We start from the raw sequence: 24,920 nt of genomic DNA, 5'->3' as shown, positions 1-24,920 counted from the left end.
ATTTTAAATCCCAATTCCAGCCCTGGATTTTCTCATCCCTCACCCAAAACCAAGATTTGGATTTAAACTCTCCCCAAACTTTGATTTTGTCAGCTCCAAAAATATCCTTTACCAAAGGAAGATGTTTGGAATTCTGAAGGTCCAGTGAAAGATTCTGCTCCAAAATTCTGCCCCAAATCCAGGGAATTCTGACTCCAGCACGTGCTGGGTGGGAGGAGCAGAAATTCAGCACCCAAATTTAGGTGGAATTCAGCAGCTCCAGCCTAAATTCTCTGTACAAAGGTAAAAAACCATCAAAACCAATTTTAATTATCCAGATTTTTAGATGAATTATGATAAAAAATGTATCAATTTCTCCAGTAATAAACCCATCAAATTTTCCCACTTTTTAGTGGTTCTCCAGTTTTCCAGCTGGAGAATTAACAAATAAACACCCACACCCCAAAGGTTCATAGAAATCCCACTTTTAATCATGGACAAATTGACTTTCAAGTAAAATCAACAGTTTTAAATAAAATATAAATTACCAGAGGACTTGGAAAGACCCTGTGCACATTCTCCTCTGCTTTTCCAGTTCTCTTCACATTCCTGGAGTTTCTGGGAGGTCTCTCCACGATTATGGAACAGAAATTTGGGATTAAAAGCAGCGACTGGTGTCACTGGGAGGGTGAAAAAGGAGGAAATCCTTTTCTCTTTTCCAAGGAAAAAAGGAGGGAGCAGAAGTGATGGAAGCAGTTTTTTATGGAAGCACAGCATTGGATGTGAGGGATTTTCCTTCTTCATCCCAGGAGTGTTTCCAGAAGGGAAAATCACCTAAAATGTCCTAAAAGGGTTTTTTTTGTTGGTTTTTTTTTTTTTGGCCCCCTGCTTTTGGAACTTCCCGTTCTTTGAGACTCCAAAGTGAGAGCAGGGATGGCAATGCTGGAATCCAGCAAGGAAAATCCAAGCTCATCCTGGGATTTCAGCCTCTCCCAAAGGTGGGAACTCAACCCCTCCTCTCCTGCACACCCCCAAGTGCAACATTCCCAGCAAAGTCATTTTTTTTTTGGCATTTTTCCCTCACCACCCCAACTCCGCTTCTCCAAAAGGGGCAAAAAAAGGAGGAACCCTGAGGCAAAAATGGCTTTTTTTTGTGTGTGTGTGTGGATGAATCCTCCATCCTGGAGCCCTATCCCGGGATTTTCTGCGGGGGGAGCCCCTCCTGGATCCAGAGGGGCGGGGAGGAGCCGCTGGGGAGCAGCCGGCGGTGGATGCGGCGCAGGCGGAGCAGGTAGAGCAGGATGGAGAGCAGCACCACCAGGAAGCAGGCCAGGAACAGGTAGTGGTTGTACACAAAGGAGAAGCTCCTCCAGTGCGAGTGAATCCCACGGAAATTCTCCTGCTGGATGTCCCTGGAAAAGAGCAGAGGGAAAACGGGAACGTCTTGGAGGCAAAATTCCACTGCCGGCTTGGGGGAATCAGAGCTCATTTGGTGGAGTAAGAATAAAAGCACAAGTTGGGGCTCCAAAAAGCACAAATTCCCAACCCCAAAATCCTCTCCCAAAGGCTTTTCCCAGATTTTTGAGAGGATGTCCCTGGAAAAAAGCAGAGGGACAATGGGCACGTCTTGGAGGCAAAATACACTGCCAGTTTGGGGGAATCAGAGCTCATTTGGTGGAATAAGAATAAAAGCACAAGCTCAGGCTCTAAAAAACACAAGTTGAGGCTCTAAAAAGCACAAGTTCCCAACCCCAAAATTCTTTCCCAAAGGCTTTTCCCAGATTTTTGAGAGGTTCCCAGATTTTTGAAAGGATGTCCCTGGAAAAGAGCAGAGGGACAACAGACAGGCTTTGGAGGCAAAGTTCTGTTTCCAACTTGGTGGGAATCAAACAGGATGGGAATCAGAGCCCATTTTGGGAGGGTTGTATCTAAAAACCACAATTTGAGGGACACCACCTCTTCTCATCCCAAAATTCCCCTCCCAAAGGTTTTTCCCAGATTTTTGAGAGGGTGTCCCTGGAAAAAAGCAGAGGGACAATGGGCACGTCTTGGAGGCAAAATACACTGCCAGCTTGGGGGAATCAGAGCTCATTTGGTGGAATAAGAATAAAAGCACAAGCTCAGGCTCTAAAAAACACAAGTTGAGGCTCTAAAAAGCACAAGTTCCCACCCCCACAATCCTCTCCCAAAGGTTTTTCCCAGATTTTTGAGAGGATTTCCTTGGAAAAGAGGAGAGGGACAACAGACAGGCTTTGGAGGCAAAATTCCCCTTCCAACTGGGCTCAGGGCAGGAATCCGAGCCCATTTTGGGCAGCAGGATCTAAAAAGCACAAGTTGAGGTTCTAAAAAGCACAAGTTCCCATCCCCAAAATCCTCTCCCAAAGGCTTTTCCCAGATTTTTGAGAGGATGTCCCTGGAAAATTGCAGAGGGACAATGGGCATGTCTTAGAGGCAAAGTTCTGTTTCCAACTTGGTGGAAATCAGAGCTCATCTGGTGGAATAAGAAAAAAAGCACAAGTTGGCGCTGCAAAAGCCACGAGTTCCCAACCCCAAAATTCCCCTCCCAAAGGCTTTTCCCAGATTTTTGAGAGGATGTCCCTGGAAAAGAGCAGACACACTCTGGAGGCAAAACTCCCCTTCCACCTGGGCTCGGGGCAGGAATCCCAGCCCATTTTGGGGACGAGGCTCTAAAAACCCCAATTTAAGGGATCACCACCTCTTCCCACCCCACAATTCCCCTTCCCAAAGCTCTTCCCGGATTCCTGGGGTACCGGAGGGGCAGGAAGCGGGTCCGGTAGAGGATGGCCCCCAGGGTCCACTGCACCTCCTTGTCGTAGACCTGCAGCGCCGTCTTCAGGCTCCCGTAGCTCTCCGGGAAGGAGAAGCCCCGGTGGAAAACCTCGAACATCCAGGCGGACTTAAAGCACTGGAACCTGGGGAGAGCAGTGGGGTCAGCCAGGAAATGTGGGATCAGACAGGAAATGTGGGATCAGGCAGGAAACGTGGGATCAGGGACAGTGGGATCAGCCAGGAAACGAGAAATGGGATCAGCCAGGAGAAATGGGATCAGGGACAGTGGGGTCAGCCAGGAAATGTGGGATCAGGCAGGAAAAGTGGGATCAGGCAGGAACAGTGGGATCAGGCAGGAAACGTGGGATCAGCCAGGAAAAGTGGGATCAGGGACAGTGGGATCAGGCAGGAAACGCAGAATCAGGGACAGTCAGAAAATGTGGGATCAGCCAGGAAATGTGGGGTCAGCCAGGAAAAATGGGATCAGGGACAGTGGGATCAGCCAGGAAAAGGGGGATCAGGCAGGAAATGTGGGATCAGACAGGAAACATGGGATCAGGGACAGTGGGATCAGTCAGGGACAGTGGGAACACTTAAGGACTTTGGAATCAGTGGGTCATTGAAGGAGAATGGGATAAGCTCAGCTCAACATTACAGCAATTACAGGGCAGAATTAAACATGGAATTCTCAGCTTTTCCAAGTCTTTTCCCCACTTCTAGTGGTCCCATGAAATAGAAAGGCCCTGGCAGTTCTGGGATTAGCCAGGAACAGTGGGACCAGTTAAGGACACTGGGATCAATCAAGGAGAACGGGATAAGCTCAGCTCAGCATTACAGCAACAACTGGGCATAATCAAACACGGAATTCTCAGATTTTCCAAGTTTTTTTCCCCACTTCCATGAAATGGAAAGGCTTTGCCAGCTCTGGGTGGGATCAGCCAGAACAGTGGGATCAGTCAAGGAGAACAGGATAAGCTCAGCTCAGCATTCCAGTGATCGCGGGGCACAGTTAAACACGGAATTCTCAGCCTTTTCCAAGGGATTTTTTCCCAATTTTCAGGCTTTTCCCAAGTTTTTTTCCTGCTTCCACTGATCCACCAAACAGACAGGCCCTGGCAGGAGGAAGCTCCTGGCCCAAGCCCCAGCCCAAGCCCGACCCCGCTCACTTGAGCCGGTGCAGATCCGCGTGCGGGGCGTAGAGGCCGCGCTCGAAGCGTTCCCGCAGCACCGACCACCGGGTGGCACAATATTCCTGTGGAATCCAAAACAATGGGAAAAAGGGAATGATCCCGGCAATCCTCCTGCCTGGAGAAGGAAAATCCCACCAGAAAAAAAAAAAAAATATGATCTGAAACACCAAAAACCAAAAAGTAACAGCAGCTTGAACTGCCAGGAAGGAAAATCCCAAATTTTGTGGGAATATTCTAATCCACACTTGGAATTTGGGGTGGAATTAATGTTCAACTCTCTGGGAATATCCAGGATCCCAAATTTTATGGGAATATTTTGATCTACACTTGAAATCTGGGGGGGAATTAATGTTCAACTCTTGGAATTTGAGGTGGAATTAATGTTCTATTTTCTGGGAATATCCAGGATCCCAAATTTTGTGGGAATATTCTAATCCACATTTGGAATTTGGTGTGGAATTAATGTTCAACTCTCTGGGAATATCCAGCAAGGAAAATCCCAAATTTCATGGGAATATTTTGATCCACACTTGGAATTTGGGGTGGAATTAATGTTCAACTCTCTGGGAATATCCAGGATCCCAAATTTTGTGGGAATATTTTAATCCACACTTGGAATTTGGGGTGGAATTAATGTTCAACTCTCTGGGAATATCGAGTCACGCAAATCCCAAATTTTGTGGGAATATTTTGATCCACATTTGGAATTTGGGGTGGAATTAATGTTAAACTGATCCTTTTGTTTTTTTTTTTTTTTTCACCTGTGGGGATTAGCCAATTTAGGAATTTAGGATTTCTTAAGGAATTTGAGATTTCTTAGGGGATTTGGGATCTCTTAAGGCAAAGATTTGCTGCAGGACTTTGGGAACAAAATCCCCATGGAGGGCTGTTACAAATGAAGGAATTGATCCCTGTTTTTTTCACCTGTGCAACTTTAGTGAATTTAGCATCTCTTATGGAATTTGGAGTTTCTTAAGGGATTTGGGATCTCTTAAGGAAAAGATTTGCTGTAGGACTTTAGGAATAAAATCCTTATGGAGAGCTGTTCTAAATTAGGAACTGATCAGTTTTTCCACCTGTGCAGCTGCAGTGAATTTATGAATTTAGGATCTCTTAAAGCAATGTTTTTGCTGCAGAACTTTGGGAACAACATCCTTGAGGATGCTATAAATTAGAAATGGACCTCTTTTCTCTCACCTGTGCAGCTTCAGTGAATTTATCAATTTGGGATCTCTTAAGGCAATGTTTTGCTTCAGGACTTTGGGAATAAAATCCTCATGGAGACATTTTACGAATGAGGGAATTGATCCCTGTTTTTTCACCTGTGCAACTTCAGTGAATTTAGAATCTCTTAAGGAATTTGGGATTTCTTAGGGGATTTGGGATCTCTTACAGCAGTGTTTTCCTGCAGGACTTTGGGAACAAAATCCTTGTGGATGTTCTGAATTAGAAATGGATCTCTTTTCTTTCACCTGTGCAGGTTTAGTGAATTTATAAATTTTTGGATCTCTTAGGGCAGTGTTTTTCTGCAGAACTTCGGGAACAACATCCTTGAGGATGTTCTAAACTAGAAATGGATCTCTTTTCTCTCACCTGCGCAGCTTCAGCGAATTTAGGAATTTAAGATCTCTTAAGGCAATGTTTTTCTGCAGGACTTTAGGAATAATATCCTTATGGAGAGCTGTTCTAAGCTAGGAACCGATCCCATGTCTCTCACCTGCGCAGCCCTGGTGAACTTGGCAGCGCTGTAGTCGCCGCCCATGCGCAGCACGTCCTCGGTGCAGTAGTAGAACTCGGAGAAGCCGTAGAACTCGCTGCTCTGGAGGTGCACGGGGGGCTGGAAGACGCCGTTCAGGGAGCTCCCGGTGCCGTTGGTGCGGTTCAGCAGCGGCCGCAGCCGCTCCCGGCACAGCTGGAAGTCGCCGGTGCCGCGCAGGTGCAGCGTCAGCCCCCGGTGCCGCAGCTCGTCCTGCGCGTCCCGCGGCAGGCACGGGTCCAGGAGCGGGGCCTGCGGGCTGAGCCCGGCCTGCCTGGGACAGGGAGAGGTCAGCTAGGCCCGGCTCAGCAGGGCCGGGACAGGGGCCGGGACAGGGGGAGAGATCAGCCAGGCCTGGCTCAGCAAGGCTTGCCTGACCTGCCTGGGACAGGGAGCGAGATCAGCTAGGCCTGGCTCAGCAAGGCCCGGGACAGGGGGAGAGAGATCAGCCAGGCCTGGCTCAGCAAGGCTTGCCTGACCTGCCTGGGACAGGGAGCGAGATCAGCTAGGCCTGGCTCAGCAAGGCCCGGGACTGGGGGAGAGAGATCAGCCAGGCCTGGCTCAGCAGGCCCGGGACAGGGAGAGAGATCAGCCAAGCCTGGCTCAGCAAGGCCCAGGACAGAGATCAGCCAGGCCTGACTCAGCAAGGCTTGCCTGACCTGCCTGGGACAGGGAGAGAGATCAGCTAGGCCTGGCTCAGCAGGGCCCAGGACAGGGGGAGAGATCAGCCAGGCCCAGCTCAGCAAGGCCCGGGACAGAGATCAGCCAGGCCTGGCTCAGCAAGGCCCAGGACAGAGATCAGCCAGGCCTGGCACAGCAAGGCCCGGCTCAGCCCACGCTGCCTGCCCAGCAGCCTGGGAACAGGGACAGAGCTCAACAAGGCCCAGCTCAGCCTGCCCAGCAGCCTGGGGGACAGACAGAGCTCAGCAAGGCCCAGCTCAGCAAGGCCCACCTTAAATTCCCCCTTTTTCAGCTGAAGCCATTACTCCAATTCCTCAGGAGGAATCCCTCTCCACTTCCCAGATTTTCCCTTCCACAATTCCCATCCCTAATTCCCATCCCATCCCATCATTCCCATCTTTCCAGGGTCACCTCCCAGCACCCCAGGCTGCTCCAAGCTGACTTTGGGCACTCCCAGGGATCCAGGCGCAGCCATAGCTCCTCTGGGAATTCCATTCCTTCAGCACCCTCATCCTGGGAATTCCTTCCACAAATCCAATCTCTCCCCATCACACACTGCAAGTGCTGTGATCCCTCCGCAGAACATCCAGGATCATTCCCATCTTTCCAGGACCACCTCAGGCTGCTCCAAGCTGGCTCTCCCAGGGATGGAGCAGCCCTGTTACTATGATATTTTTATGAAAATCCTTTGTTAGGATTTCTCTCCTACTTTAGTCGAGAAGCCTCAGAAAAGGAATGTAAACAGTAAGTGATGGCTGTGGAATGTGGTGTGGACATTGTTTATCAACAGGTGCATCTGTGATTGGTCCATGCGAGATGTTTTTATTTAATGACCAACCATGGTCTGGCTGTGTGGACCCTTTGAGAGTCACGAGCTTTTGTTACTACTCTTTTTCTTTCTTTTCTAGCTTTTTGATAAATCTTTTCTTTCTTTTTAGTATAGCATTTTAATATAATATAATAATATAATAAATCAGCCTTCTGAAGCAGAGTCAGGATTCTCATCTCTTCCCTCATCCTGGGACCCTCGAACACAACCACGGAATTGAAATCCAGGGAATTCAGGTACCTGTTCCTGAGGAGGCTGCTGGAGAAGAGGCTCTCCTCGTACCTCCTGCGCGCCGCGTTGCCGCCGAAGCCCAGGAAGGTGGCCACGTACACGCGGTACACGTGCTCCGTCTGGTGGGCATCGCAGCCCAGATTCACCTCTGCCAGCAAGCTCTTGGCCACCTCCTCCTGCAGCAGCAGAATCAGGGGTCATTGGCATGGTCTTGGTCCAAAAATGAATTTTTTGGGATGTCTTGGAGGCCTTTAAATTCACCCCTCACTCATCTCTATAGTGCTTTCCTCTCCTGTCTGTGCTTCCTGCATTCTGGATAAAGGATATTCCCACAGCATCATGGAGGTCATGAAAAGATCTTGGAGATCATCAATCCAACAGCAAAATCAGGAATCACTGGGATTGTTCTGATCCTAAAATGAATTTTTTGGGATGTCTCGGACACCTTTAAGCTCACCCCTCACTCATCTCTTTCGTGCTTTCCTCTCCTGTCTGTGCTTCCTGCATTCTGGATAAAGGATATTCCCACAGCATCATGGAGGTCATGAAAAGATCTTGGAGATCATCAATCCAACAGCAAAATCAGGAATCACCGGGATGGTCCTGATCCTAAAATGAATTTTTTGGGATGTCTTGGACACCTTTAATTTCATCCATCTCTTTCATGCTTCCCTCTCCCGTCTGTCCTGCACTCTGGATACAAGAGATTCCCACAGGACTGCTGGAAAAGATCTTGAAGATCATCAACCCAACAGTCCTGAAGAGCCACTTCTGTGGTTTTTGGATATTGCCAGGATATTTGGATATTCCCACAACATCATGGAGGTGTTCTGCTTGGAAAAGATCTTGAAGATCATCAATCCAACAGCAAAATCAGGAATCAATGGGATGATCCTGGTCCTAAAATGAATTTTTTGGGATGTCTTGGACACCTTTAAGTTCACCCATCTCTTTCATGCTTCCCTCTCCTGTCTGTGCTTCCTGCACTCTGGATAAAGGATATTCCCACAGGATTGTGGAAGTGTTCTGCTTGGAAAAGATCTTGAAGATCATCAATCCCAGAGTCCTGAAGAGCCACACCCATGGTTTTTGGATATTCTCAGGAATGGGAACCCCACACTGCCCTGGGCAGTTTCCAATGCTTTCCAGCCCTTGATAATCCAGTTCTTTGAGGAGTTTTCCTCAGGGATGATCATCTCCCACATTATTGAGAAAATCCACCATTATTTCAGAGGAAGAGCAAAATTGAGGAATTTTCCTTGGGAATGATCATCTCCAACATTATTTAGAACATCCAAGATTATTTCAGAGGGAGAGCAAAATTAAAGAATTTTCCTTGGGAATGATCATCTCTCCCATTTTATTTGGAAAATGCAAGATTATTTCACAGGGAGAACAAAATAAAAGAGTTTTCCTTGGGAATGATCACTTCCCACATCATTTTGAAAAAGATCACTTCATAGGGACAGCAAAATCTTGGAATTTCAGATTCCTGGCTCTACAAAGCCCAGGAATTGCTTCTGTGGAGCCTGGAATTTTCTTCTCCCACGGAAAAATGTGGATTGTGGCTGCTGAATTCAGTGCTTCACTTCCCCCCTCCCATTCCTGATTCCCAGGACAGATTCCATGACCAAAATTCCCATTTATATCCATTTATGCTCAGATAAAACCACCCCACAGGCAGGAATTTTCATCCCTGTTTTCCCAGTTGATATTTGACTGGATCTGCTCTGGAGCTGAATGCCCAGATTTTAATAATTCCAAATAATTTCTTATACCTTTTGTTCATTAAAACAGAGGAATTAGGTAATTAATTAGGGAAACATCATTCCACAGCATTTAAAAACTCAGTTTATCCATTATTAGAACACAGCCAAACATGGGGATTTGATGCTGTTTTTCCTTTAGATAATTCCCAATTAATTTCATGGGAAGTTCAGCTTGAAAAATTCAGGAATTGCTCCAGAACTCAGTGGAATTGCAGCAATTTCTGTTCAGTTTGGGACAAAGCAATTCTGTGACGTTTATAACTGCTAATTCCATTTCTGCCAAAAATTAAAGGAAAAAGTCATTTTTATGGAAGGTTTTTCCATAGGAACCACCAGGAATTTTTGGGTTCTAAGCCCCAGGATGCAAATTTTGGAACATAAGGGATTTAAAATTGTCCACAAAGACTAAAAATGAAGGATTAATGCAGGATTTGAGTGATGGGAATGAAAAAAACAAAGGAATTATTTGGGAATGGGATGATGGAGGACTCCAAAGGATGGGAAAGAAAGGAAATGTGTTAAAATTAGCCCTGAGGGAAGGGGGAATTCCTGGATAACGACCTGGTGAGGGGAGGCAAGGCTTACACTTTGGGGCACTTCGTAGGCGATCTGCGTGGAGACCCCGCCCATGTCCAGGATCCCCACGGTCCTCTTGCGGAAAATGGGATCGTGGTGCTCGCTGCCAGGGACCTGCACCTCCACCACGGCTTCATCCTCTGGGAAAAAATGGGAAAAATCCATGGGAAAAATCAATGGGAAACAGGGAAAAATCCCTGTGCTCGCTGCCAGGGACCTGCACATCTACCATGGCTTCGTCCTCTGAGAAAACATGTGAAAAATCCATGGGAAATAGGGAAAAATCAATGGGAAACAGGGAAAAATCAATGGGAAATGGGGAAAATCCCTGTGCTCACTGCCTGGGATCTGCACCTCCATCACTGCCTAGTCCTCTGGGAAAAACATGGAAAAAATCAGTGGGAAAGAGGGAAAAATCAATGGGAAATAGGGAAAAATCAGTGGGAAACAGGGAAAAATCAGTGGGAAACAGGGAAAAATCCCAGGGATCCAGCCAGGGAGGGCACAGGGGAGCTGCTGTTTGTGGCTGTTAAAGTTCCAGGTGGGAGTGCAGCCAACCCAACCCCTGCAGCAGCTGCCAACATCTGACTGGAACTGCATCCCCACATCTGGAAATGCAACTCCCATGGCTGGAATTGCTTCCCAACATCTGGAAATGCAACTGCCATGGCTGGAATTGCTTCTCAACATCTGGAAATGCAACTGCCACAGCTGGAACTGCATCCCAACATCTGGCTGGAAAATCACCACCTGGATTGGAATTGAATCCCAACATCTGGCTGGAATTGCATCCCAACATCTGGCTGGAAAATCACCACCTGGAGCCCCAGCCCCCTTCAGATCCTCACCATCGTCCGTGTGCTCAAATCTCCCGAGGACAAAGTTGATCCCAATCCATGCATAGACTCCTGCAGGTGGAAATAAAACAGATCTGGAATTTCAGGAATATCAGGAATAGCTGGATTATGAACTTGAAAGCAGATTGAAACATTCAATTTTTTTTTTCTGTGTGAGTTCAGCTCTGTTATTGCTAATTTTATAAAATTGTAGACATGAAACATTCCTAGGAAATCATTAATTCCATTGGGAATTCCTAATGATTTTCTCTTCTCCCAGGTCAATGCCATGACAAAATTCCTGGCTGAATGAATTAAAGACACTTTGATGTGTAAAATTCAGGAAAGAATTGAAGGAAATGAAATTTTAAAGGGATTTTAAGGCTCTGGTGATCACATCAAAATATCTCTGCTTTCAAAATCATCTCATCCTGCAAAGTTCCTTCCATCAGGAATGCTGTGATTTATCCTTCCCTTCCCTCTAGAGGAAATGGATTCAGTGCCACTAAATTTTCAGGGATAATCAGCAAAGATTTGGCCAATCAGGATCTGAAAAAGCAACAAAAACACTCCAAACCTTCCCTTGGAAATCCCAAATATTTTCCAGATTCAATTCCATTAAAGGAATTCCTAAATATTTTCCAGATCCAATTCCAGTAAATTTTCTTTTTTTCAGGAAACATTTGGCCCATCAGGAACTCCCACCATCCCCACACTCCAGAGGAATAAAGGAATGTTCCTTTCCTGAGGAATAAAGGCTCTCAAGCAAAGCAGGGTTTGAAAAAATGATAAAAAATACCCCCAATAATCCCTTAGAAATCCTAAATATTTTCCAGACTGAATTCCATTACATTTTCAGGGATAATCAGAAAATATTTGGCCCATCAGGAGCTCCAGATCTCCTGAGGAACAAAGGCTCTCAAGAAAAGCAGGATTTGAAAACGCAACAAAAACACCCCAAACCTTCCCTTGGAAATCCCAAATATTTTCCAGATTCAATTCCATTAGAGGAAATCCTAAATATTTTCCAGATCCAATTTCAGTAAATTTTCAGGGATAATCAGCAAACATTTGGCCCATCAGGAGCTCCCATCACCCTCAGACTCCAGAGGAACAAAGGAATATTCCTTTCCTGAGGAATAAAGGCTCTCAAGCAAAGCAGGATTTGAAAAACCAATAAAAAATACCCCAAATCATCCCTTGGAATTCCTAAATATTTCCCAGACACTTTCCCAAGGCCCACCTACCTTCCTGCTTCCCAGAAATCACCTCAGCGTGGGAGTCAGAGAAGAGGAAATCAAAGTGCACGGGGATGTCCGTGAGCAGATCCTCCAGGATGGCTTTCTGCTGGCTGCAAAATTCCACAAAAAAAGCTTAAAAAAAAGCTGGGATTCGGCTGGAATTCCCCCAAAAAAAAAAAACCAAGCAGGGAATGACCTCTCGGGCAGGATCCTCATGCCTGCAGTGCACAGGATGTAGAGAGGAGTCTCCTTGTGCTTGGAGCGCGGCACGTGCTCGGCAGCGAAGCTCAGCAGGGGTGAGATGTAATCACTGACCTTGTCAGGAGAGCTGGCAAACTCAGAAATTCCTGGGAAAACAGAAAAGTGGGAGTGGAGCAGCTCCAGCTGCAGCATTCCCTGGAAAATCCTGAGCAAAAGAATGAAGAGAAGTGGGAAATGAGCTGTAAAAATGATGGAATTCTTATTTTTGATGGTGCTTTCCTCTCCTAACTCCCTGCATTCCAAAGTGGCTGGATAAAGGAAATTTTCAGGTTTCTTTGGGATTGGTTTGCAGGGAATTTTAAAGTCTGGAATAGGGCAGAAGGGAGAGGTTTTTCCATGGGACAGCAACAAGAAAAGGTGGTGATGAAAATCAAAGCAGGTACTGGGAAAAACATGGAATTTCCCCATGATTTCCTCTCTTAGCTGTGCTTCCTGCACTCCAAAGGGGCTGGATAAGGGATATTTCCAGGTTTATTTGGGATTGGTTTGTAGGAAGTTTTGTGGAGCTCAAACCTGGAATGGGGCAGGAGAGAAAGGTTTTGCCATGGGACAGGAAAAGGTGATGAAAATCAAAAGCAGGTATTGGGAAAAAAATGGAATTTCTCCATGATTTCGTCTCCTAACTGTGCTTCCTGCACTCCAAAGGGGCTGGATAAGGGAAATTTCCAGCATGGAACAGCTCTCCAGGTTTCCTTGGAATTGGTTTGCAGGGAGTTTAAAATAAGGAATATAAGGAAATATAGGAAAATAAGGGAAAAATAAGGAAAAGATAGGGAAAAAATGGGGGAAAAATGGGGAAAAAAAGGATGAAGGTGACACCTGAACATCCTTTAGAACTTAAATAAAACTTGTGTTGATGTGATAATTTTTACATAATTTATAGATAATTATTGATAATAATTGGCTGAAATAACTTCACAGGAACACAATTATTTCTTCATTAAATAAAGAGAATAAAGGTAAATTATAACAGGACCAGCACCTGCCTTATCCATGGAAAAACATCTCTGTCCTGCCCCATTCCAGACTTAAACTCCTGCAAACCAATCCCAAAGAACCCTGGAGCTGTTCCACCTGGAAATATCCTCTGGAGTGCAAAAAGCCAGGTTGGGAGAGGAAATCATGGAGAAATTCCATGTTCCTCCTGGTTTGATTTTCCTGCTGATTTTCCTGTTGCTGTCACTCCCTTGTTTTCCCCCTGCCCCATTCCAGACTTGATGCTCAACAAAACTCCCTACAACCAAACCCTAAAAACCCTGGAGTTGTTCCACACTCACTCACAGCATCGAAATTTCCCTTACCAGCCACTTTGGAGAGCAGGGAGCAAAGTTAGAAGAGGCAATCTTGGAGAAATTCAATGTTTCTCCCAGTACCTGGCTTGATTTTTGTCACCACCTTTTCCTGTTGCTGTCCTATGGACAAACCTCTCACTTCTGCCCCACTCCAGACTCGAGTTCCACACAACTCCCTACAACCAATCGTTAAAAACTCTGGAGTCGTTCCACACTCACAACATGGAAATTTCCCTTGTCCAGATCCTCTGCAGTGCAGGAAGCACAGCTAGGAGAGGAAAGCCTGGAGAAATTAGATGTTTTTGTTCATACCTGGTTTGATTTTCATCACCACAGGTGTCCTGGAGCTGTCCCTCATCTGCTGGATGTCCAGCTGGTTGTGAGGACAGCGCCTGCCTTATCCTTGGACAAACCTCTCCCTCCTGCCTATTTCAAACTTTAACCTCCAGTAAACTCCCTGCAAACCAATCCCAAAGAAACCTGGAGCTCTCCCACCTGGAAATTTCCCTTATCCAGCCATTTGCAGTGCAGGAAGCACAGTTAGGAGAAGAAATCATGGAGAAATTCCATGTTTTTCCCAGCCCCTGCTTTGATTTTCATCACCATGGGTTCCCTGATGCTGTCCCAGGACCTCATGGGGACAGCACCTGCCTAATCCTTGGAAAAACCTCTCCCTCCTGCCCCATTCCAGACTTAAACTCCTGCAATCCCAAAGAAACCTGGAGCTGTCCCATGCTCTCAAGGTTGAAATATCCTTTATCCAGCCCCTTTGCAGTGCAGGAGGCACAGTTAAGAGAGGAAACCACAGAGAAATTCCATGTTTTTTCAGTACCTGGCTTCATTTTCATCACCACGGGTTTCCTGCTGCTGTCCAATGGAAAATCCTCTCCCTCCAGCCCCATTTCAGTGTTAAACTCCTGCAAACCAACCCCAAAGAAACCTGGAGCTCTTCCACCTGAGAAATTCCACCTTTGTGCCCATACCTGGTTTGACCTTCATCACCACGGGTGTCCTGGAGCTGTCCCTCAGCTGCTGGATGTCCAGCTGGTTGTGAGGACAGCGCCTGCCTTATCCTTGGACAAACCTCTCCTTCCTGCCCTGTTCCAGACTTAACCCCCCTGCAAACCAATCCCAAAGAAACCTGGAGCTCTCCCACCTGAAAATTTCCCTTATCAGCCACTTTGCAGTGCAGGAAGCACAGTTAAGAGAGGAAAGCCTGGAGAAATTCCACCTTTGTGCCCGTACCTGGTTTGACCTTCATCACCACGAGTGTCCTGGAGCTGTCCCTCATCTGCTGGATGTCCAGCTGGTTGTGAGGACAGCACCTGCCTTATCCTTGGACAAACCTCTCCTTCCTGCCCTGTTCCAGACTTAACCCCCCTGCAAACCAATCCCAAAGAAACCTGGAGCTGTCCCATGCTCTCAAGGTTGAAATATCCTTTACGCAGCCACTTTGCAGTGCAGGAGGCACAGCTAAGAGAGGAAACCACGGAGAAATTCCACGTTTTCGCCCGTACCTGGTTTGATTTTCATCACCACGGGTTTCCTGGAGCTGTCCCTCATCTGCTGGATGTCCAGCAGGTCCTTGGGGTTGCGCCTGGAGAAATTCCACCTTTGTGCCCGTACCTGGTTTGACCTTCATCACCACGAGTGTCCTGGAGCTGTCCCTCATCTGCTGGATGTCCAGCTGGTTGTGAGGACAGCGCCTGCCTTATCCTTGGAAAAACCTCTCCCTCCTGCCCCATTCCAGACTTAAACTCCTGCAAACCAATCCCAAAGAAACCTGGAGCTGTCCCATGCTCTCAAGGTTGAAATATCCTTTACGCAGCCACTTTGCAGTGCAGGAGGCACAGCTAAGAGAGGAAACCACGGAGAAATTCCACGTTTTCGCCCGTACCTGGTTTGATTTTCATCACCACGGGTTTCCTGGAGCTGTCCCTCATCTGCTGGATGTCCAGCAGGTCCTTGGGGTTGCCGTTGTGCCGGGGCCAGCAGTACACGAACACCCTGGAGCCGCTGCTGCCGCAGTCCACCACGATGCCGTAGCTCAGGTTGGGGTTCCCGGTGTCCGTGGCCTCGGTGTCTGTCACCCTGGCCAGGTACCTGGGGAAAAATGGGAATTGCTGCAGGGGATTTGGCTCCCTACGGGTGTTTTGGTGAAAATCACATTCAAAACTGGGCGGTTTTGGGACGAGTTGGGTGGGATTTTAAATCTCATCCAGTGCCACCCTCAGGGACACCTCCTGCTGTCCCAGGGGGCTCCTGGCCTTGGGCACTGCCAGGGATCCAGCTGCTCTGGGAATTCCATCCCAGCCAGGAATTCCTTCCCAACATCCCATCTATCCTTGCCTCTGGCAGAAGGAAGCCATTCCTGCCCCTACTTCACAGAAAATTCCAAGAGAAGCGTGTCACTGTGATATTTTCTGAAAAATCCTCTTTGCCCAGGATTCTTCTCCTGGGAAGCTCAGAAGCCTCAGAGAGTGTTTTGCTGCTTTGGAATGTGGTTGGGGATTGTTTATCCAACATGTGAATTGTTCTCACTTAATGACCAATCAAACAAATTACCAATCCAGCTGTGTCAGGACTCTGGAGAGTCACGAGTTTTCATTATTCATTCTTGTTATGCCTTCTGTCTGTATCCTTTCTCTATCTTTAGTATAATATAATATAATATAATATAATATAATATAATTATATATAATATAATATAATTAATATAATTAATTATATTAATATAATTAATATAATATGCCTTCTAAGAACATGGAGTCAGATCCAATCATTCATCCTGAGGACCCCAGAAACAACCACAGAAGTGCCAACCTCAAGGATCAAATTCCCACAGCAAATGGCAAAAGCAATTCCCCAAATTTTTTTATTATGGAGAATTTTAGCCCCTAGAGTTCCTACAGAGGCATAAAATATAAACCCCTGAAAAGCTTCCTAAAAAAAGCAGGAAATGTTTTATTTTAGGCAAGATAAAGATGGATGGGAAAAGCTACTCCCTGTACCACCAACACAACCTGAGTGTTTCCCATTTCCCCCCAAGCTCTTTTCCATGGAATTCTTTTCCTCTTTCCCCCAGAGCTCCATTTCCCTGTTTTTCATGGAATTCCCTCCCCTCTCACCTATGGAATCTCCCATTCGGGGCTCAGTACTTCCCTGAGATCAGGAGCAGAGCAGCATTTCCCTTTTCCCCCAGGCTCCATTCCCTGTTTTCTATGGAATTCTTTCCTTCTTTCCCCCAGAGCTCCATTTCCCTGTTTTCCATGGAATTCTCTCCCTCTCACCTGTGGAAGCTCCTGTTCTGGGTCCAGCTGGTTTTGCTGTGGATCAGGAGCAGAGCAGCGTTTCCCCTTTCCTCCAAAGCTCCATTTCATTATTTTCCACAGAATCTTTTCCCTCTTTCCCATGGAATTCCCTCCCTCTCACCTGTGGAATCTCCTGTCCTAGGCTGTCCTGCCATACTTTCCACAGACCAGGAGCCAGGAGACCCGAAGTGTTCCCCCTTTCCCCCAGGCTCCATGCCCTGCATTCCATGGAATTCTTTCCTTCTTTCCCCAGAGCTCCATTTCCTTGTTTCCCATGGAATTCCCTCCCTCTCACCTGTGGAATCTCCCATCCCGGGCTGTCCTGCTGTATTTCCCACAGATCAGCAGCAGGGAGCAGAGCAGCATTTCCCCATTCCGTTTCCCATGGAACTCCAGCCCCTCTCACCACCTCTGCAATCTCCCATCCCAGGCTTGGTGCTTCCCGTGGATCAGGAGCAGAGCAGCATTTCCCCATTCCCTTTGTCCCATGGATTCCCTCCCCTCTCACCTCTGGAATCTGCCGTCCCGGCCTGGCGCTTGCCAAGGATCAGGAGCAGGGAGATCTGTGATTGTTCCCTGTTTCCCCCAGGCTCCATCCCCTGTTCCTGTGGAATTCCCTCCCCTCTCACCTGTGGAATCTCCCATCCCAAGTTTGGTACTTCTCTCGGATCGGGAGCAGAGCAGCCTTTCCCCTTCCCCTGTTTCCCATGGATTCCCTCCCCTCTCACCTGTGGAATCTCCCATCCCGGGCTCAGCCATATCTCCTAGAATCAGCAGCAGGGAGCAGAGCAGCACTTCCCCTTTCCCCAGGCTCCATTCCCATGGATTCCCTCCCTCTCACCTGTGGAATTTCGCCTCCCGGGCGCGGTGCTTGCCGCGGATCAGCAGCAGGGAGCAGAGCAGCATTTCCCCTTTCCCCATTCCCTGTTTCCCATGGATTCCCTCGCTCTCACCTGTGGAATTTCGCCTCCCGGGCGCGGTGCTTGCCGCGGATCAGCAGCAGGGAGCAGAGCAGCAGCGCCGCCGCGGCCGCGGCCGCCCCGAGCAGCAGCAGCTGCCGCAGGGACGCGTTCAGGACCCGCGGACACCCCACGGGCGAGAGGCTGAAGTGCCACGAGGCCGGGAGCAGGCAGGAGATGCTGATCCTGGAATCCCAAGGGAGAAACGAGAGGATTGAGTGGTGGATTTGGTGCTAAACGCAGGAAAATTTCCTCCCTGGAGGGTGGGGAGGGGCTGGGAAGGAATTCCCACTCCTGCCCCATCCCTGGGAGTGGGGCTGAGGAGGATGGAAGGATCCCATGGGATTTGCTGGGTTTGGGGCTGCAGCTCCTTTTTATCTCCTGGCTTCCTTTCAAAACCTCAGGAAAATTAGAGCCAGGAAGGAGGGAAAAGCCTGGCTTGGGATTCAGGGAATGGAAATCTGGGGATGATCCTGAAGAAATCTGGGAGGACCTCAGGGCACTTCCCCAGGGCCTGAAGGGGCTCCAGGAGAGCTGGAGAGGGGCTGGGGACAAGGGATGGAGGGACGGGACACAGGGAATGGCTCTCACTGCCAGAGAGCAGGGATGGATGGGATATTGAGGAGGGGCTGGGATGGAATTCCCAGGGAGCTGTGGCTGCCCCTGGATCCCTGGCAGTGCCCAAGGCCAGGCTGGAGCCCCCTGGAACAGTGGGAGGTGTCCCTGCCATGGCAGGGGTGGGATGATCCCTAAAGCCCCTTCCAACCCAACACCTTCCAGGATTCTGCTCTGGATTGAGAGGACTCAGGACACCATTCCCATGCTAGAATTCCTGATTAGGTTTCCTGTCCTTCCCTCCAAAGCCTTTCCAGTTTATCCCACAGTCCCTCTGGGATCCTTACCTGCCCATTGTGGGAGCGGGGCAGCAGCAGGAGCTGTGGAGCCTCAGCCGGTGACCTCGGAGGGACCAGGAACATCCCACGTGCCCTGAGCCATCCCTGCTCTGCTCCTGAGGGAAAAGCAAGGCAGCTGATTCTCTGCACACACAGGGAGATCCCTGAGGGAGCTGATTCCCTGCACAGTACAGGGAGATCCCTGAGGAACATCCTGGGATGGGATCCTTCCCCTTCCCCTTCCCCTACCCCTTTCCCTTCCCCTTCCCTTCCCTCCCCTCCCCTCCCCTCAGCACTGCTGGGGCTTTCTGCCATCCCGGGGCTTTCCCGAGTAAGGGATGCAGAACAACGGGATGGGGGAATACCGGGATGGGGGAACACCGGGATGGGGGAACACCGGGATGGAGGCAAGGAGGGAAGGGACGGGGAAGGGACGCGGAGCGGAACGAGCTGGTCCAGGCCCCCCGCCCGTCCCCATCCCGCAGGGTCCGGCTCGGCTCCCCCCGAACCCCGCGGCCCCCCGGCGATCCCGATCCCGGTCCCGTTCCCATTCCCGGTCCCGATCCCATTCCCGGTCCAGTTCTCGGTCCCGTTCCCGGTGTTTCCCTCGCTCTCTCTCCCCAACTTCACCTCCCGGGCCGCCCCATGGCAACCGGCCACGCCACTTCCGGGTGCGCCGCCGGATGTGATGCAGGGCGCGCTGACGTCACTGCGGGGCCGAGAAGGGATTCCCCGGGGGCGTGGCTTAGGGGGCGTGGTCATTTGGGGGCGTGGCCATGAGCCGGGCGCGCTGCCGGTAAAACCAGCCAAAAATCGCTATATAAACACCGTTTAACGGCAGAAATAGGCATTTATGGCTATAAATATGCCAAAACGGAGAAATATATAACATTTATAGTTATAACTGTGTCAATATTTTGAAAGATATAAAATTTGTAGCTAAAAATGTGACTATATTTTGAAATATATTAAATTTGTAGCTATAAATGTGTTGCTATTTTGAAATATATAAAATTTATACTTTCAAATGTGTCAATATTTTGAAATATATTAAATTTATAGCTATAAAAGTGTCAATATTTTGAAATAAACTTATACATGTGTCAATATTTTGGAATCAATTCAATTTTCAGCTATCACTATACCAATATTTTGAACTCTATTGTTATAAATATCCGGTGGTTGTAGCAGCTCTAATAAACATCTCAATATTTACTATCTAAAGAATAAATACATTAATTTGATTTAAAAAAAAAAAAAAAAACCAACAACTAAAAAATCAAGGAAGGGGGGAAATTCCATGGAGAAAAGGGGAATTCTCCTGTGTTTTGCCACTGAGCGGCAGCACCGCCTGTGCCCGCTCCAGGATTCCCCCGGAGAAATGGAAAAGTTTCTCCTGGCCAGGATGAGGTGGAAATAAGGGGAATAAAGTCGGGGATTTGCAGGGAAAGCGGGGCTGGGGGGTGGAATCCATCCCGGGAGGGGCTGGAGAGGAGCGGATTTGGGGTGGGGAATTATCCCAGGGGGAGGGGAATGAGGGAAGGGAAAAGGGAACAGAAAAAGGAAAAGGGAATAGAATAAGGAAAGGGGAAACGAAAAAGGAAACGAATAAGGAAAAAGAAAGGGAATAAGGAAAAGAAAAGGAATAAGGAAAAGGGAATAAGGAAAAGAAAAGGAATAAGGCAAAGGGAAGGGAAGGAATAAGGGAAGGAGAAAGGAAAGTTGAAAAGAGAAAGGAAAGGGGAACAGAACAAGGAACAGAAAGTGGAAGGGGATAGGAAAAAGAAGGAAAAATAAAGGGGAATGGAATAAGGAAAGGAAAAAGGAAAGGGGAAAGGGAAGGTGAAGAGAGAAAGGGATAAGGGATAAGGAAAGGGAAAAGGGAAGGAATAAAGAAAGGGAAAAAGAAACGGGGAAGGAACAAGGAAAAGAAAAGGGAAGGGGAAAAGAAAAAGGGAAAAGAAAAAGAAATGGGAAAGGGATAAGGAAAGGACAAAGGAAAGTTGAAAAGAGAAGGGAAAGGGGAATGGAATAAGGAAAGGAAAAAGGAAAGGAATAAGGAAAGGAAAAGGAATAAGGGGAAAGGAAAGAAAAAGGGAAAGAATAGAAAGGAATAAGGCAAATGTTTCCCTGTCTCCAGTGAGTGCTGGCCAGGCACGGCTGAGGGCCGGGCTGGAGATGGAGATGGAGAAGGAGAAAGAGATGGAGATGGAGAAGGAGATGGAGATGGAGATGGAGATGACAGGACCCGGCCCAGCACGGAGCTGCGGGGTCCGGGGAGCGCTGGTCGCTCCCAGCCGCCCGTGCTCCCAGGACGGGGAAAGCCCCACTCGGGATTCAGGGGATGGAAACCTGCGGGATGTTGGGAATGGTTCCATCCAGAGGCACTAAACCATCCGCTGGCTGCAATCCTGCTGGAACCGCGCCGCGGAGCGCGGCAGGAAGAGTTTTCCGAGCATCGGTGCAATTTGGGAGCGCCGGGGCCGATCCGTGCTGGGAGCAGCTTTGGGAACGGGGGTTTCTCCAAGGAGGAATCACCCCGGGACACGGGCAGGTCACTCCCGGGCCCCTCAAGGGGTCCCTGTCCCGGGGCCGGCAGGAACGGCCCGGGGCTGCCCGGGGGGTCTGGGGGAGGAGGGATGAGGCTGGAAGGGTCTCCCAGGGGATTTTCCTCCTGGCATTTCTGCGTTTATTCGTTCAAATGTTCCCATTTCAAAGCTCCCAAAGCTGCACTGGCTTTGGGGTGAATAAAGGGGATTTTTTTCTCTGCTTGTGCCATGGCAGAAGGCTCATTCTAAGTTCTCATTCCAGTGTTTTCTCGTCACTATTTTTAATCCCATTTTAAACACGTTTATTTGACCTGAAGTGGTGAAGCCCATCAGAATTAACCAATTTCACCGAGGCCATGCGAGGGGTCAGGGCAGAGCAGGATCCTGGAATGGTTTGGGTTGGAAGGAGCTTAGAGCCTCCTTTCTGGCCCTAATTTTGCTGAGTGCTGGAAATGAATCCAGGACAAAGCAGGAGCTCCAGCCCTGCGGGCTCCTCGCAGCCCGTGCCCGGTGCCACCAGTCCCTCCCAAAATCACCTCCAGCTGCTCCCTCCCATTGCTCCCCCAGGGCTCCAAACCAGAAAGGCGAGTTGGGAAAAACAAAACAAACCAAAACAACAACTTTGGTGCAGGAAATAATCCCAAAACAGCTTTAATTACACGCGGCGGGCTCGGCCTCTCCCTGCGCCCGCTCGGGGAGGGGGAATTAGGTCAGATTGTGTGAGCACTGAAAGGAAATTCCGGGAGTCACACCTTGAACTCAGGGGGGCTGGAGCTCCGTGCCCGGCTCTGGTGGAGCTCCAGCGCTGCCTTTTCCCATCTTGGGATGGTTTGGGGCTGGAATGACCCAATGGAGAACCATCAGGGCTCAGCTCTTTCTGATTTCTTTGCTGGTGACGCTGTGGTGACGTTACACAAAATCCCGGCGGTGAAACCCATCCCTCCTCGGTGACTCAGGCAAAAAGGAGAAAGTTCAGGAATGTGGTTAAAGCTGGGAACCATCCTGCTCTGCCTACACCGTCAGATTGTTCCATTCTGATGGGCTCCAGCACTTTTTGGGGCAAAGAACCCCATTAATCCCTGCCCTGAGCTTGTGGCAGAGCAGGAATTCCTGTTTTCCATGATTTTCCAGCACCAATCCAACACCAGCAGCCACATTCCCGGAGTCCACACTCTTCCCTGAAAGCTGCACAAAGTCAGAGGGGCTGGAGCTCCCTGCCTGGCTCTGCTGGAGCTCTGTCTCTTCCCATCTTGGGATGCTTTGGGGCTGGAATAACCCCCTGGAGAATCTCCAGGGCTCAATTCTCTCGAATTTTCTTGGCTGGTGACTCTCCCTGGCATCACCTCATGCTGTGGTGAGAAAGTTCAGGAATGTGGTTAAAGCTGGGAACGATCCTGCTCTGCCTACATGGTCAAATTGTTCCATTCTGATGGGCTCCAGCACTTTTTTTGGGGCTAAAAAGTGCATTAATCCTTACCCTGAGCTTGTGGCAGAGCAGGAATTCCTGTTAACTGGGACACGTCAGCGCTGATCCCAACAGCAGCACCTCATGGAGGTTTCAAACCAGGGGCTGCTGCTCCCAAAGTGGGTCAGGTCACCCCGAAGACAAAACAGAATTGTTTGTTTATATTCCTGGAGTTTGCAAATATAAAGATAAAAAAAATAACTGGGACACGTCAGGTTTCCAAGCAGATGAATCTCCCTGTGGCTCTCCATTCCCAGGAGAATCCAGGCTGGACCCTTTTCCAGGGATCTCCTGAGGCTGGCACTGCCTTGGAGCTCAGGATGGGGCTGGGAAAGAGGTGCAGACTCAGAGTTAAATTTGTATTTTGGGGCATTTTGGGTGTTTTTAAGAAAGGATGGGATGTGCTGGGAAGGGGCTGGTGCCTGTCCTGTGGGATGGGGAATTGATTCCCACGTGGAATCTGTTTTTCCTATGAGGATCTGGCACCCAGACTTGCCAAGAAAAGCTGTGAGGACATAAAATTCCAGCTGGCCGTGCTGCAAATAAGATTAAAATCAAATCAACCATTTATATTTGCTCTGATTCCTCTTCTAAAGCCTTTATAAAATGCCATAAACCAGGGCCTTTTCCTTTCCACATTGAAAATCATGGAATGGTTTGGGTTAGGAGGGACTTAAAATCATCCATGGGCAGGGTTCCACTATCCCAGGGTGCTCCAAGCTGGCCTTGGACACTTCCAGGATGGAGCAGCCACAGCTCCTCTGGGAATTCCATGTTACGGAAGAAAACCACAATTATCTGATGCTGAACACGCCAATTTTTAAAATTTTAAATTTTTTAAAACAAAATAACTTTGAATTTGCTGCTCCATGGCTTTGGCCCAGAGCTGCTGGTGGGGAGGATAAACCCCTGAGCCAGGTGGTGCTCAGCTGTTAGAGAAACTGGAGATTTGCAAAGTGACAAAAATGTAAATACAAACCCCTGGGTCCAGGAGATAAACCCCAATTTGGGTGCCCACCTCGCAGCTGGGCACTGCTGCCTTATCAACCTGGCTGCAGCTCCTGGGTCTGGCAGCTCCTGCGTGGTGAGGGCTTGGATAAGGAGCTCCAGGTGCTCCTTATCAGTTGGGAGGTGCTGCAGGGGCTGTGGGTGCTGCCCCAGCCCACCAGAGCCCCCCACTGCCTGGATTCCTCCTTTCTGCTGGAATTGCTGGCTCTGGGCTCTGTTCCTGCTGTGCCACAGCTGCTCCAGGCTGCAGCAGGGAGGTGCTGCCCCAGCCTTGGGGCTGTGGCTGATTCCTGGATTTATCTGGCTGCTGGCACAGAGAGGGTGAACTCTGGGGATTCTGCTGGGGTGTGGATGATAAATTTGTGGATTTGTGGAATGGTTTGGGTTGGAAGGAGCTTAGAGCCCATCCAGTGCCAGCCCTGCCAGGGCAGGCACAGCTCCCACTGTCCCAGGGAGCTCCAGCCTGGCCTTGGGCACTGCCAGGGACCCAGGGGCAGCCACAGCTCCTCTGGGAATTCCATCCCAGCCCATCCCCACCCTCCCAGGCAGGAATTCCTTCCCAAATCCCACCTAACCCTGCTCTCTGGCAGCGGAAGCCATTCCCTGGGTCCTGTCCCTCCGAGCTCTTCCTGCTCAGCAAATTCCCAATGTCCAGGGCTCTTCCTGCAGCACCTGCAGAGGGATGGGAAAATAAAATCCTGGAATGGTTTGGGTGGGAGGGGACCTCCTGCCACCCCTGCCATGGGACGCCTCCCACTATCCCAGGTGACTCCAAGCCCATCCAAGTGGCCCTGGACACTCCCAGGCTGAGGCTGCTGCAGCCCAAATGTGGTTTTAGCTCTGCCCTTCCCTGTTTCCCTGCTCCCATGGAATGTGGGGCTCGTGGAGCACCCAGGGAGCTCCAGGATGGGATGAAGGGAGCAGAGGGTGGGAAGGGAGGAGTGAGGGAATCCCTGCACAAGCCTGGTCTCAAAGGAAGCTTTTCCAGGGAAGCTGAGCTCCTTTTGTCCAGGGATGGCAGAAATCCCTCCCAGAGCCACAGGCTGCTCCTTTTCCTGCTGCTGCTGGCCACAACCTATGCATATTATGGGAATCTTCTCTCAAACTTTAAACATTTTCTACAAATTTATTTCCCAGCTGTCAGCCCCATTTCCCTGGCAGAAATCATGGATCATCCCATCCCACCGCCAGGAACAGGGGAAACCCCTCAGGCTGAGCCTCTGCTGTGGCTCCCTGAGCTCTGGAGCACAAGGATTCTTCACGGCACCACTCCAGGGTTAAAATGTAACCTGGAAGCAGAACTC

General features: G+C 49.0%; 1 protein-coding gene across 3 annotated transcripts; it reads right to left on the bottom strand.

The window, feature by feature from the left end:
• Positions 1-448: 448 nt before the first annotated feature.
• Positions 449-19,274, bottom strand: ENTPD4 (ectonucleoside triphosphate diphosphohydrolase 4). Of its 3 annotated transcripts, XM_041490640.1 has the most exons (13): positions 19,225-19,274; positions 18,604-18,710; positions 17,696-17,887; positions 15,329-15,534; positions 12,075-12,225; positions 11,885-11,988; positions 10,650-10,709; positions 9,811-9,941; positions 7,466-7,632; positions 5,677-5,989; positions 3,936-4,021; positions 2,751-2,912; positions 449-1,391 (listed from the first exon to the last, which is right to left on the bottom strand). In XM_041490640.1, the coding sequence occupies exons 2-13, from the start codon at positions 18,609-18,611 to the stop codon at positions 1,169-1,171; spliced, it is 1,803 nt and encodes a 600-aa protein (XP_041346574.1). In that variant the 5' UTR covers positions 18,612-18,710; positions 19,225-19,274; the 3' UTR covers positions 449-1,168. The 3 variants fall into 3 exon arrangements, with proteins under 3 accessions (XP_041346574.1, XP_041346575.1, XP_041346576.1); XM_041490641.1 differs by lacking the exons at positions 17,696-17,887; positions 18,604-18,710; positions 19,225-19,274 and adding an exon at positions 17,584-17,656; XM_041490642.1 differs by lacking the exons at positions 15,329-15,534; positions 17,696-17,887; positions 18,604-18,710; positions 19,225-19,274 and adding an exon at positions 13,744-13,842.
• Positions 19,275-24,920: the final 5,646 nt, after the last annotated feature.

The sequence above is a fragment of the Pyrgilauda ruficollis genome, unplaced genomic scaffold (genome assembly GCF_017590135.1).
Source record: "Pyrgilauda ruficollis isolate IOZ18807 unplaced genomic scaffold, ASM1759013v1 scaffold125, whole genome shotgun sequence".
NCBI classification, from domain to species: Eukaryota; Metazoa; Chordata; class Aves; order Passeriformes; family Passeridae; genus Pyrgilauda; species Pyrgilauda ruficollis.
The sequence above is the reverse complement of the archived record's forward strand: the minus strand, read 5'-3'. Positions and strand labels throughout refer to the sequence as shown.

Bases quoted from the DNA above. Each gene is read 5' to 3' on its own strand.
- ENTPD4 (XM_041490640.1), bottom strand. The intron at 11,989-12,074 runs GTCATTCCCTGC...GGAATTTTGCAG, and splicing joins ATGAGGATCCTGCCCGAGAG to CCAGCAGAAAGCCATCCTGG. The intron at 10,710-11,884 runs GTAGGTGGGCCT...TTCCACCTGCAG, and splicing joins GATTTCTGGGAAGCAGGAAG to GAGTCTATGCATGGATTGGG.